This window comes from Geotrypetes seraphini, chromosome 11, assembly GCF_902459505.1.
Source record: "Geotrypetes seraphini chromosome 11, aGeoSer1.1, whole genome shotgun sequence".
NCBI classification, from domain to species: domain Eukaryota; kingdom Metazoa; phylum Chordata; class Amphibia; order Gymnophiona; family Dermophiidae; genus Geotrypetes; species Geotrypetes seraphini.
In genome coordinates, this window is record NC_047094.1 from 86,544,044 (window position 1) to 86,557,525 (window position 13,482).

The window sequence follows — 13,482 nt, forward strand, 5'->3', positions numbered from 1 at the left end:
GAACCCCCTGAACAGTCCACAAAGCCCAAGCGAGACAAATCAAGTCGACAGCCCTGGACATCACCAGAACAGCCCCCTGCCCCTGAATCTCCAGACTGTAACCCAAGGCACCAACCACCAGCATAGCAGCTTGGAAAAAACTGGAGGGAAGGCACAACATAACACAGCCGCAGGGCAATCCCCCCACAGGGAGCGGCCGACCCACACCCAGACACCCCCCCACCGGCACCAAGCGCAAAGAGAGCCGATCCGACCGATCGCAACCACGCCAACAAGGCGCCAGGAGAACCCGAAGAACCAGAACTAAGACCCCAAGCCCAACTCGCACCTATACACCGGAGGGGCGACAAGGAATAGCACGCCCGCATCCAGCTCTAAATCCAGCAAACTAGTCTTGACCAAGAAGTCCCCGAAGGAACCGACTGAGACTAACCAAATCCAAAATGGGCCTCCCACCGACACAGCCCCGCCCGAGCATGCACCGAACAACTCTACTCCAACCCGACGGGGCCACCGAATAAAACCCCCAGGTCCAAAAGGGGATGGCCATAAACTCAGGACGGGAACCACCACCAGGTAACGAACAGATATTCCCAGAGCTAATACGAGATACTGCAGGACCACCCTAGCCCTGCCTACCCAAAACGACCCAAGACAAGTGCCACGAACAGCGGCAAGCCAGCCAAAGGAGGAAGGGGAAGAGAAAGGGTCGCAGACCGAGGCACCTGGACCGCACCCTATATCACACCGGCCCCCATACAGCCCGCGCCCCAAAGAACCAGGACCACCCACTCCTGCCACCACCAGACCAACCGCAAGTCAGCGCACGACCGAAATATGAAAACAACCAAGCAGGAGCCAATCACCGGAGGAACCAAGATAGCAACTCCGCAACACCCACCAACCAGCAACGAGCCCACGCACCACCTGGTCCCCTGCCCCTAAGAAACCACCAAACACCTAGTCCAACCACAACCCGCCACCGAGGCACCCCGAAACAGTCCCACGTTGCAGGGCAGGGGAATAAAGTCCTTCAGCATTGGAACCAGGGACCCTCAGCCCCCCCGCACTGCAGCACCCCCCACGAACCAGGAGCACCCGCTCCATCCGGGACAAGCACCAACCATCCATCACCACCCCTCGCCCTAGGGGAGGGCACTGCAAACCCATGAACTCAGGCCGACGCCACGCACCACCAGCGGCGTGCAACCAGCACCACCCAGCCTGCACTGGAAAACCCCCAGACTGACCTAGTCCTCCCAAGGAGGTCTCTAAACCATAACCAGTCCCAATCGTGCTCTAAGGAGATCACCAGAACCTCCTCAAGCTCGCCCCATCCTTGGATACCAAAGAACCTACCCCAGCTAGCCCCAAGGAAACCATCCCAACCAAGCCAGCATTAGCCCTTCCCGGGAGTCCCCAGAACCGTTGCCCGGATCCTCCCCTCCAGGAGTGAACAGAACCACCCCCGGCCCCGCCCCCAGGGGAGGCCCAGAACTACCTTCGTTCTGCCCCCTCCCCGGGGAGTCCACAGAACCACCCCGGTCCTCCCACCTCAGGGAGGCCGCCGAACCCCACCCTGGACCTGTCACCCCCAGGGAGGCCACAGAACCACCTCAGTCCTGCAACCCCCGGGGAGTCCTCAGAATCACCCCAGTCCTGCCCCCCCCGGGAGTCCACAGAACCACCCTGGTCCTGCCCCCCCGGGGAGTCCACAGAACCACCCTGGGTGTTTCCCCCGAGGAGCCGCAGAACCACCCCGATCCTGCCCTCCGAGGGAGGCCACAGAACCACCCCAGTCCAGCAACCCCAGGGGAGTCCACAGAATCACCCCAGTCCTGCCCCCCGGGGAGTCCACAAAACCACCCTGGTCCTGCCCCCCCGGGGAGTCCACAGAACCACCCCGATCCTGCCCCCCCAGGGAGGCCACAGAACCACCCCAGTCCAGCAACCCCCGGGGAGTCCACAGAATCACTCCAGTCCTGCCCCCCCGGGGAGTCCACAGAACCACCCTGGTCCTGCCCCCCCGGGGAGTCCACAGAACCACCCCGATCCTGCCCCCCCCAGGGAGTCCACAGAACCACCTCGGTCCTGCCCCCTCGGGGAGTCCACAGAACCGTCCTAGCACTGCCCCCCCGGAGAGACCACAGAACCACCCGGTCCTGTTCTCCCGGAGGGTCCACAGCACCAGATCAGCCCAATCCCCCAAGGGGAAGCCAGGCCACCAACCAAGCCACATTTCGCTGCCACAGAACAACTCCATGTCCTGCAGACAGCTGGCAAAAGGGCATGCCACCGTAGCAGTGGCGCCCTCAAAGCAACCACCAGTCTCTCAGCGATCCCAAAACCAGACTGGAAGAAAGGATGGCGCCGTTCGCAGCAACCAATGTGTCTGCTGACCCCCAGCTGTAAGCCGTGTCCTCCAGGGGCACAGTCACCAACTGCACTAACAGTCCTAGCCGTTGCTCAGCAGCGAAGCAAATAGGAAACTGGGAGGCAGTGGCGCCATCCGAAGCTACCACCAAGTCTTTGGACCCCGTCACACGCTGGCTCCAACGGATCCGAAATTCTGACCATGGACCACCAGCGAAGAAGAGACGATCCCCGGAGACTGCCATCACCAGACCTGAAACAAAACCAAAAGAGCAGCAGCAACTGTCCAGGAGCGCCCCAGACCCACCCCCAAAGCATCCACACCCGATAGAACACCCGCCAGTGGCCTCAGCCCCTACTGACATCCCCACCTCCAGGCCCAGGAAAAAAGGAAAAGAAGGAGAAGGAGCCGACTCACCAGGAGACCGCAAGCCCATAAAGAAGAGGGAACAAGGCCCTAGAGGAAGGAGCCACCAGAGCGAACTCCCCCACCTGCCACCAAGGCACCCGCCCTCCAACGGAAGGACCCTGCCTCCCGCCGCACGGACACGAAGCCCGCGCGTAAGAGCAGCGCCCACGTGCAAGAGCAACGGAGAGGAGCCACAGGGCAGGAAACTCCCCACTGCAGGGGCCGAGGCAGAATCTGTATCCATCGCGCCCCAAGCTCCCCCCCAGTCAGGCACAGGCTGAGGAACCTGATTCAATGAGGTTTGGTTTCGGTTTTATTTCATTTTATTTTTTTATTTTATTTTTTTATTTTTTTTTGTTATATTTATATTTTAGTATAACATATTGGTACAGAGGAAAGGGGGGCCAAAATCCGCCCCACCGCCTCACCACAAGGCCTAGCAGCCGCCCATGAGGCAGTCAAAAACAGCAGCCCGGCAACCCTGCAAAGAAACAGGCAGCACACAACGAGCACCCCCACTCCTGCCCCCAGTGATCCAGCATCCTTTGCTAAGGCGGCCGGGAGAGGGGCAGCAAGCATGAGCCCCACTGCACGCACCCAGCGCTGTCCACTGTACAAAACAAGCCCCATGTAAGCACGAATGAGGCGACTGTCCCCAAATGCACACCCTTACCGCGCACCGTCGGAACGGCCAGAACCGCCAGCTGCACAACAGGAGGGAGCTGCCGGAGACCGGGGGACGGCCGCTGAACCAGAGGCCTAGCGCACTGCTCCCCCCAGGCAACCACCGCCCGCCCGCAGGGGAGAACAACACAAATTCCCGCCCTCAAGCCAGCACCAGGCCACCCACAGCGCGAAGCAATCCGCACCCCAACAGACAGCAAGATCTCATCCCAAACCGCTGCAGCTCAAAGCAATACGGAGAGGTTGAGGAGGCAGAATTCGGTGAAATTGACAACCCTACAGTCTCAGCCAACCGCACAAATGCCACAACAAACGCTACCACAACCCCAACGGCGCTCATCCATAGGCCCCAGGCACGTGCAGCATCCGAGGCCTAGCCGAGGCCGGTACAAACCAACAGGCAGATGGTGGCAACTGCAGCAACTCCTGCCCCGCGAACCACCCCGTCTCATATGAATGAAGACATGGAGACAGGTATGCAAGTGCAAAGGCTCAACAGGGAATTAAACAGAGAAGAGAGCAAGGAACACGTTACCTGCAAAGCTGCCTCCAGTGAACAGGAAAGACCCTGAATCACAGAGACACATATTGCTCCACCTTCTCCCATCATGCCCAGCTCCTCCTCCACCCCTCCCCTCCCCTTCCCATCACCTATAAGCTGATTCTCCATGGGCGACCAATCTGGGGCCATCCAGCCCCTCGTTATAGTCGCCCATCGAGACCAGCTCTCGGGCTCTTTTTTTAACTCTGACACTCATAGGAATTCTATGAGCGGTTCAGAGCCTTTGCCGCTATGGCCGGCAATAAAAAAAAGCCTAATGCAGCTTCATAAAGGTGGGGGGAGGGGGGAGGGGATTAGTGTGATTTTTGATCAGCTTTGGAAGGTAGCCCTTCTTCAGATCAGCTTGGGAATACAAAGAAATAAACTTCATAATTTTTGTTAGAAGCTCTAGTCTGGTTAGTTGGTTTTTTTTCTCTCTAATGGCTTACCTTCTTCATCTCTCTGTGGTGGATTCATATCTTCCTGACTGCATGGGACTTAATTTGTCCATGCTGCATTCAGTTTGACAGTCAACTGGGACCCTGATAAAAGCCCATTTTTCAATTGCTTGTGCTGTGTTCAGGATTTAGTGTAGCCCTCAAATGGCTACAGAGCAGGCATCAGCATTGGAAAGCCTCTGGCATTTGGGTAGTGTATCAAATGAAAGTGGGAATGAGCAGCAACCACTAATATGCAAAGGACCTGTGAAGCCACCACATTAAATTACATCTTGGCTCTCTGGCTACACAGGAAGGGAACTTTATTCTAGAAGAGAACACTTGCCTCTATACAAACAGAAAGAAAAGTTATTATTAAAAAAGCGCTAATCATAATATACATGACAGGAAAGAGAGTTTGACAGAATAATGGTTTTCTTCCTACTGCGTTAATGCCTCTTATTACCTATTTAGCCCCCACTCTGGAGCTGCGTGTTTGGGACTTTCTCTTCCTCATGGGGGGGGGGGGGGGTTCCCAGTGTGCGCTGGGCACGTGGTCCTTTCCGCCTTTCTTCTGTTTGGCAAGAGGTGGGCAGATTCACAGGAACAGAAGCCTCGGGCAAACATCCTATTGGCTTCTGCTCTGTCAAGCAAATCACTGGTGGCCCCTTCAGCTCAGCAAACCTGAGGCAGCGTGCAAAAGCCACACAATAAAAGAGCAGGGAAGATGTTCGCGGGCAGAGAAGACCCCGAGTCGCGGCTGGGGAAGAAGAGGCAGCAGCCCCTGCAACTCGTCGCGCGCGCCTAGGCTGCCCGTCCCGTCAGGCAGCGGCGGGAAAGCGCACGTGCGAAGCGCGGGAGGCGGGAGCCGGGGCAAAGCAGGAAAACAAAAAGGCGGCAACGGGGCAGGAGAGAGAGAGAGAGAGACGGCGCAGAGACGGGGACGCGGGAATGAGGCGGGATCCTGCGGGCGCTTCACGGAGGGACTGGCGAAGGACTGGGGGAAGTTTTGGAGGCGCAGAGATGGGCTTTTGTGGTTCCAAAGAGAGCCTCCTGCTGTTTCTGTGTGCCAGCGTGTTGCCAGGTGAGCTTGTCTTTGGATGGGGGAAAGGGGTAAAAAGCGGACCTCCCGGATCTGAACTGCACGTCCTTACCGCATAGGTTATGGCTCTGACAGACATCTATGACAATTTAGTTCTTCCCTCTCTATGCTGAGACTAAAAGTGGCACGGACCTCAGGGCAAAAGTTTTGCCACTTTCGTCAAAGCTAAAGTGTCAGGGAGGTCTGTCAGAGCCATAACCTATGCTGACACTAAAAGTGGCGGGGTGCTGGGCTAGTCTATTTTGTATTCTGGTTCTACTTTGTTGTTGTCCCATGGTGGGAAGGGGTAAAACGCGGACCTCGCGGATCTAAAACCGCACGTCCTTAAAAATCTGAGGTCCGTGTCCGTGCCACTTGTAAGTTTCTGTCTCTTACAGACCTCTGTGACATTTTAGCGCTGACGAATCCGTATCAGCATAAGGAGGGAAAAGTATTAGGATCCGTCAGCGCTAAAATGTCATAGAGACTAAAAGTGGCACGGACCTCAGATTTTAGGAAACCGCCTTAAAGGATTCGTTTTAGAGCCGCTCCAGCACTAGTCTCTGGCTCTGACAGACCTCTATGAAATTTTAGCGCTGAAGGATCCTAATACTTTTCCCTCCCTATGCTGAGACGGATCCGTCAGCGCTAAGATGTCATCGAGGTCTGGAAGAGACAGAAACTACAAGTGGCACAGACACGGACCTCAGATTTTTAAGGACTTGCGGTTTTAGATCCGCGAGGTCCATCAGGTCTGTGAGGTCCACGTTATACCCCTTCCCTTCCACGGTTGCCTTTACTTTGTAGGTTGCTTTTCTGTTTGGGGAAAAAAATCGATTACGCATAAAAAGTGGCACGGACCTCAGATTTATAAGGTCGTGGGGGTTTGGCTAGAGGTCTGGGTCCTGCTTAGGTGCAAGGGTGCTGACCTGGAATAAAGGCTGTGGGGGGTTCTAGTTCAATTAGGGACTGTGACCTTCTAAGATGTTAGGAAGGAAGAACTTCTACACCGAGCATCAAAATAAATGTTGCTTCCTTTAGCTGGGGCAGCAGGTAAAGAAACTGAAAATCCCTTTCCTGAAAGAGTCTATTTGCCATTTAGTATCCCCCTGAGTGCATGGTTTAATACGCCCATGCCAAGCCAGGTCGTTTGAAGAACATAAACCAAAAGCACAGATTTTTATGAGCACTTTTGTTAGCGTTACCCTATAGCTCCAGCAAAAGGAGGACGGATTGATTCATCCAGGTTTTACTTCCAGTGCTCTCAATGGAAGTAAAACCCAGATGTCTCAATCCATCCTCCTTTTTCTGGAGCCATAGGATAACCCTAAATCTTTTGTGAATGTGCCTTATAGTGATACCTACTTACCAAGGTCTGAAAGCCCCAAGAGGAAGAAAGTGTTTCAGAGAAAGAGATGGTAGGAATATAGAAAATGCCCCCCCCCCCCGCCCCCCCCCCGGGAAAGGAAAAAGATGTGTGAATACACTGACACTTCTACAGCTAAGGGATTTTCTCAAACTTTAGCTTCTCTGCCCTGTTGTTAAAATTTAGGAAGTGTTTTAGCAACTATAATTAAGGGTATGCTGGAAATCCATTGCTACAGGAAGAGTTTGAGAAGCCACAGGTCATTGTAAAGAAGGAGTATAATAAAGAAAAGCTGTACTAGGACTATCATAGTACCTACAGAAAGACTGGGTAACGGGAAGTCCAGTGCTAAAAGCTCTCTGCCCTGACTTTGTTAATATTTCCTGTGCTCTTATACCGCCCCTGCACATTTAGCAATGCCTTCATCTTTTTTAAGACATTAGAAATAACATTTTCCATGCTTCACAAGGCTCCTTGTTAAACCAAAGTAATCCTTATTTTTAGCAAAGCTAAAGTGTTTTATATAAAGACTATGTTAAAGCCTTACATTTTTGTTTATAGAGCAACATAAATGTGCTAATCCCCCCACCTCAGTGGCTGCTCTGATTTGTTTGAAGCACACTGGGCTTCTGTTTGGAAGACACTGAAATTCCCTATCATCTGTATTCTGACATAAATGTACGGAAAGAATTCTAACTCTCTCCCCCCCCCCCCCCCCCCCCGGACTTGTGGGTTATTTTGGGGTTCCTTAATGCTTTTGGAGGGCAGAGAAGGTGCAGCAGAGTGTGATGTTCTTATGCTTTCTCCTCACTGCAGTCTGCTGTCAAGTAGAAACGAGAATGCATGCCGAAGAGAGACTGCTGAAGAAGCTCTTCTTTGCCTATAACAAGTGGTCTCGGCCTGTAGCCAACATCTCCGATGTGGTCCTGGTGCGCTTTGGCTTGTCCATTGCTCAGCTTATCGATGTAGTAAGTGAACATCTTACCAGGTAGATTGGGAGATTCTAATTATACATCTATGGAGCTGAATAGATCAAACAATCAGGGGAGGAGCAGCAGATTAAACACCAAATCACTACAATAAATTGGTGGGGTGCTTTGCTGTTAGCTCCAACTGTCTTCATAGTCTGTTTTCAGATCAAATGGAGCTGTAAATATATTACTGATCTCATGTTTGTAACATGTTCAGAGTCTCAGTTTCACTTTTCTGTTGCAATAAGTGGAAGATGGACCATAAATTTAAAATGTCTTTAGGAGTTCCAAAATGGTACCCTACGGTAATTACCTGTTTTAAGGGTTTTCTTTATGGAATTTGACGATACTCTGACCCCTAAATATTTCCTCATGGCTGTTTGTTAACCTGATGCAGCTTTGTTTCCGGCCAGATGTTTCAAGATCTGAAATTCTAAAAAGGTAAGAACATAAGCACTGCCATACTGGGGCAGAACAAATGTCCATCAAGCTCAGTTTCCCACAGTGGCCAATTCAGGTCACTAGTACCTGGCAAGATCCCAAAACAGCACAACAGATTTTATGTTGCTTATTCCAGGATAAAGCAGAGGATTTTCTCAGGTCCATAAAGCAGATGATTTTCCCAGGTCCATCTTAATAATGGTTTATGGACTTTTCTTTTAGGAACTTGCCCATACCTGTTTTTAAAATCCTGATAAGCTGATAAAGCACCTGACGAAAATGGCACAATCCTACACCAAGCTATGCTCCTGATCCGAGAAAAAAAAGGGAAGAAGGGCAGGGGATGATAATGTATTGGATCTGCTTCTGTCGGTGCAGATTCCATCCCTAGAAGGCAGAAATTTTCTTATTTTCTCAACAAGAAAACAAAATTAGGGCCAAGGAAAATTGTTAAGCATCGCTATCACCTAGGGCTATAACGGTGCTTTTATTGTAAGATTTCATTCATTATTCTCAAAGTAGCAATTTCTTTCCTCCTGTGTCAGTTTGAGTTTTGGCAGTTCATCCATTATCTACAGTCCCAGGCACAGCCCTACAGGAGGGATGGAGAGAGGAGAGGGGGGTAACTTTCACCTTGAAAAGCAGAACAAAAACCCTGGGTGCTCTTCTGTGATCTCTTAAAACTAGAGAAATAGGATAAAGCAACTGCTGTTTTCTTAAATAAATGGATATCCCAGAGATCTACTACTAATTTCTGATGTTCTTGTTTATCATTTATATGTAGATACAGAACATCAATCCTAGGAATTAAAAAGCAAGTTTTTATGTCATGAATTACAGAATCTGCAAAAGGCAAAAGCCACAGATCAATAATTTGCCTGTAACTCTCCTCATTTGATTTTATATGTTATATGACTAAAAGGAAAAGGAAAATGCAAAAGGAAGTGCTTTTGTTATTAGCACAATAGGAATGATTGTATTACGTCCAAGATGTGTGACGCATGCATCTGGGTGATACCAGGGAACACACATTTTGTGTGTGTGTGTGTGTGTGTGTGTGTAAGAAAGAAACAGAATGAGTAAGTGATAGATGCAGTTGGCTGTCAGAATACAACAGAATTAACTCTACCAAGGTATTCTTTTTAATATACATTTGGAGTATAAATGAAAATAGCGCCTTCTTTATTTAGAGAAGAATCTGTCTTTCATTAAGAACATAAGAATAGCCTTACTGGGTCAGACCCATGGCCCATCAAGCCCAGTAGCCCATTTTCACGGTAGCCAATCCAGGTCACTAGTACCTGGACAAAACTCAAGGTGTAGGTAACATTCCATGCTACCGATACAGGGCAAGCAGTGGCTTCCCCCATGTCTTTCTGAATAACAGACCTATGGACTTTTCCTCCTGGAACTTGTCCAAACCTTTCTTAAAACCAGCAATGCTATCCACTCTTACCACATCTTCTGGCAACGCGTTCCAGAGCTTAACTATTCTCTGAGTGCATAAAAAATTTCCTCCTATTGGTTTTAAAAGTATTTCCCTGTAACTTCATCGAGTGTCCCCAGGTCTTTGTAATTTTGACAGAGTGACAGACTTGTACCCGTTCTGCTCCACTCAGGATTTTGTAGACTTCAATCATATCTCCCCTTGGCCATCTCTTTTCCAAGCTGAAGAGCCCTAACCATTTTAGTCTTTCCTCATACAAAAAGGGTTCTATCCCCTTTACCATCTTGGTCGCTCTTCTTTGAACCTTTTCTAGATAAGGAGACCAGACTTGAAAGCAATACTCCAGATGAGGTCACACCATGGAGCGATACAAGGACATTATGACATTCTTAGTCTTGTTAACCATCCCTTTTTTAATAATTCCCAGCATTGTTTGCTTTTTTGGCTGCTGCCGCACATTGGGCAGAAGGTTTCATCGTATTGTCTACAATGATACCCTGATCCTTTTGTATGGCGCTAACCCCTAAGGTGGACCTTAGCATCCGGTAACTGTGATTATCCCAGGACAAGCAGGCAGCATATTCTCACATGTGGGTGACATCATCTACGGAGCCCCAGCGCAGACAGCTTTTCAAGCAAACTTGATTGAAGTTTCAAGTTTGCTACACTGCACCACGCATGTGCATGCCTTCTCGCCCACTAGAGGGCGCATCCCACCTCGTGGTCCTCAGTTCAGTTCAGTTTTTTCCGCGGAGCCAGAAGCCCTGTGGAATTTGAGCTCTGTGATTTTGTCTTCTGTCGCCACGTCCGGTGTTTTTTTATTCGGTCGTGGTACTTGATTTCTCTTTATTTTAGTTTTTTACGACTTTAAATCTCGAAAAAAAAAAAAAAAGGAAAAAGTTTTTCCGTTCGGCTCCCGTGAGCCGCGACCCGGCCTCCTTGTCGGTCAGTTCGGTTTTCATGTCCGTCCCTTGACGGGTTTCAAAAAGTGCACCCGGTGTGAGCGGTTACTATCCATCACTGACCCACACCGGTGGTGCTTGCTCTGCCTGGGACCCGAGCATCCGACTGACTCCTGCGATCGGTGCTCCACTTTTCAGGCCAGAGCGCTCCGCCGACGCCGCACCAGGGAAGGCCTCGACGTCGGCCTCGGCTTCGGCCCCGGCCTTGACCTCGGCCTCGGCGCCCTCGGCTTCGCCGCGTCCCTCGACCTCGAAGGCGACGCCTGCGACCAAACCTGCCTCGGGTAAGTCCTCTTTTCCATCCCCGACTCCAGGGTCATCGAAGAAGCCATCCTCGAGCTCCTCCGCGGCGGGTGGGTCGTCCTCGGCCCCGCCCAGGACTCCGGCCACTAATGCCCCGAGGGAATACTCGAGACCGAGGTCGCCCTCCAGGGAGCATCCCCCGGCCTCGGACCTGCCTACCATGGTCGGGATCCCGGCGTTTCAGGACCTGCTCCGAGCATTGATTGCCTCGAACAACTGCAGCGAGCTGCGACCTCGACTGCTTTGACCTCGGGGGCACCGACCTCGGCGACCTCGGTCTCGGGTACCGGGGCACCACCGACCTCGGCCTCGACCTTACCCTCAGCCTCGGGGGCCCCGCCTGAGAGCAGCGTACGGCCCCGGGACAAGGTACGCAGGGGTGAGACGGATTTCCTCCTCCTCCTCCTCGAAGTCCTCCCGGGGTTCCTCGCCCTCGGGCCGGCCTCGGGCGAGGCGTCGCCCGAGGAAGCCTAAGCGTTCGCGAGGCTCTCCTCGGCGACGTGGTCGCTCCTCGCCGCTCGGGGGCGAGGCCTTGCGGGTCTCGGAGCTTCGCCTCGATAACCCGAGGCTTCTCCTTTCCCCTGCGAGAGGGAGTTCTCGTGACTCCTCGCCGAGGAAAAGGGGGCGTGCCTCGGTCCCTCGGACGCCTGGGACTTCTCCCAGGGGTTCCTCGAGGCGGAGACATTCCCCGACCCCCTCGAGGCCATTAGATCTGGCCTCATGGGGCTCGGGGTCCGGTAGGGAACCACGATATTCCCACGAGGCTTCCTCCTTCTGTTCGGCGGAGAGGTCGAGAACTCCCTCTCCGCCTGCCAGACCGTCCTCCTTCTCCAGCTTTGTGCAGGACATGGCGCGTGCCTTGGGTCTGGACCTCATGGCTGGTTCTCAATACACTAAGGAGTTCCTCGAGGAGCAGGACCTTCCCACTCCCCCTAGGGAAACCCCTCGGCTACCCTTGAAAAAAGGTCCTTCATCAGACCTGGCTTAGGAACCTGACTTCCCCTCTTACAGTCACGGCGGTTCCGTCTAAGATGGAGTCCAAGTATAGGACGATACCAACCAAGGGATTCGAGAAGGCTCAACTCTCCCACCAGTCCTTGCTGGTCGAGTCTGCCCTCAAAAAGACACAACCCTCCCGAGTTTCTGCGGCGGTCCCGCCCGGCAGGGAAGGTCGAACCCTGGACAAGTTTGGTCGTCGCCTCTATTCGAACTCCCTCATGGCTACCAGGGTTTTGAATTATGCCTTTACCTTCTCCTCCTATCTGCGTGGCATGGTAAAGGATTTGCCCCAGTACCGCGAATCCTTGCCGGACTCCCGCAAGGAAGGGTTTGACAAGTTTATGTCCAACCTGTCTCAATTACGCTTGTACCTTTTTCACGCTGTGTACGATGCGTTTGAGCTGGTATCGAGGGTGTCGGGCATTTGCGGTGGCTATGCGCCGTTTGGCGTGGCTACGCACCCTCAATATGGACCCGAACCTGCAGGAACGCCTTGCAGACTTACCTTGCGTGGGGTCCGAGTTATTTGATGAGTCCCTAGAGGCGGCGACCAAGCGGTTGTCAGAGCAGGAGCGCTCATTGGCCTCCTTGGTCCGTCCGAAGCCTCAGGCACCGCCGCAGAAACCCTTCCGGCCTCCCCCGAGGCGTTACCCTCAAAAGTCGACCCCGGCTTTTTCTAGGCCGCCGCCTCGGCGCCCACCTCAGCAGGGGAGAGGGGGGACAGGCGAAAACTCCGGCGCGGCGCAGGGCTGTTCTTTTGACGGGCTATGCGGATGGGGCCGGCCCCTCCTCCGCGATAGCGCCGGACCCCCTTCCCATAGGGGGTCGACTACGGTCCTTTTATACGGCTTGGACCGAGATACCGACCAGGGAGGGGTTATCTCAGCGACCGACAGTCTATCATCTTCCTTCAGCGACTGGGGTTCGAAGTAAATTTTCCCAAGTCACAGTTGTGCCCAGGCCCAATCACTTCTGTCATAGGCGCAGTGATGGACACTGTTCGCCTCGTTTCATTCCTCCCTCCTCCTCGTTTGGAGGCTATGTTCGGTTGGACCGTCTGATCTCTCAGCTACCTGTGGTGTCGGCTCCAGCGCATGATGATGCTTCTGGGCCACATGGCGTCTAGCGTCCACGTCACCACTCCATTCGCCAGATTGCACCTGAGAATTCCTCAATGGACTCTGGCCTCTCAGTGGCGCCAGGGAGTGCGATCCTCTCTCTCGTCGCATAGCAGTGACTCCTTCTTGAGACGTTCGCTCCGTTGGTGGACCGACTCTTCGAATCTTCCGGAGGTTTGCTCTTTCTCGTCCCTCCTCATCGCAAAGTTCTGACCACGGACTCCTCGGAGTACGCGTGGGGGGCCCACCTTGACGGTCTGCGGACCCAGGGACTGTGGTCGACGGAGGACCGCTGCTGTCACATCAATGTGTTGGAGCTTCGTGCCATTTTCTTCTCGAGCGTTCTGCCA

General features: G+C 52.8%; 1 protein-coding gene across 1 annotated transcript in view; it reads left to right on the plus strand.

Annotated features, from left to right (window-relative positions):
- The first annotated feature begins 5,158 nt into the window (after positions 1–5,158).
- CHRNA4 (cholinergic receptor nicotinic alpha 4 subunit) overlaps positions 5,159–13,482 on the plus strand; it is a 105,099-nt gene continuing 96,775 nt past the window's right edge. The window contains exons 1-2 of the mRNA XM_033962562.1: positions 5,159–5,528; positions 7,708–7,859. Of these exons, the coding sequence (XP_033818453.1) occupies positions 5,396–5,528; positions 7,708–7,859 (285 nt within the window). The 5' untranslated portion in view covers positions 5,159–5,395. The remainder of the gene's footprint in view (positions 5,529–7,707; positions 7,860–13,482) is intronic.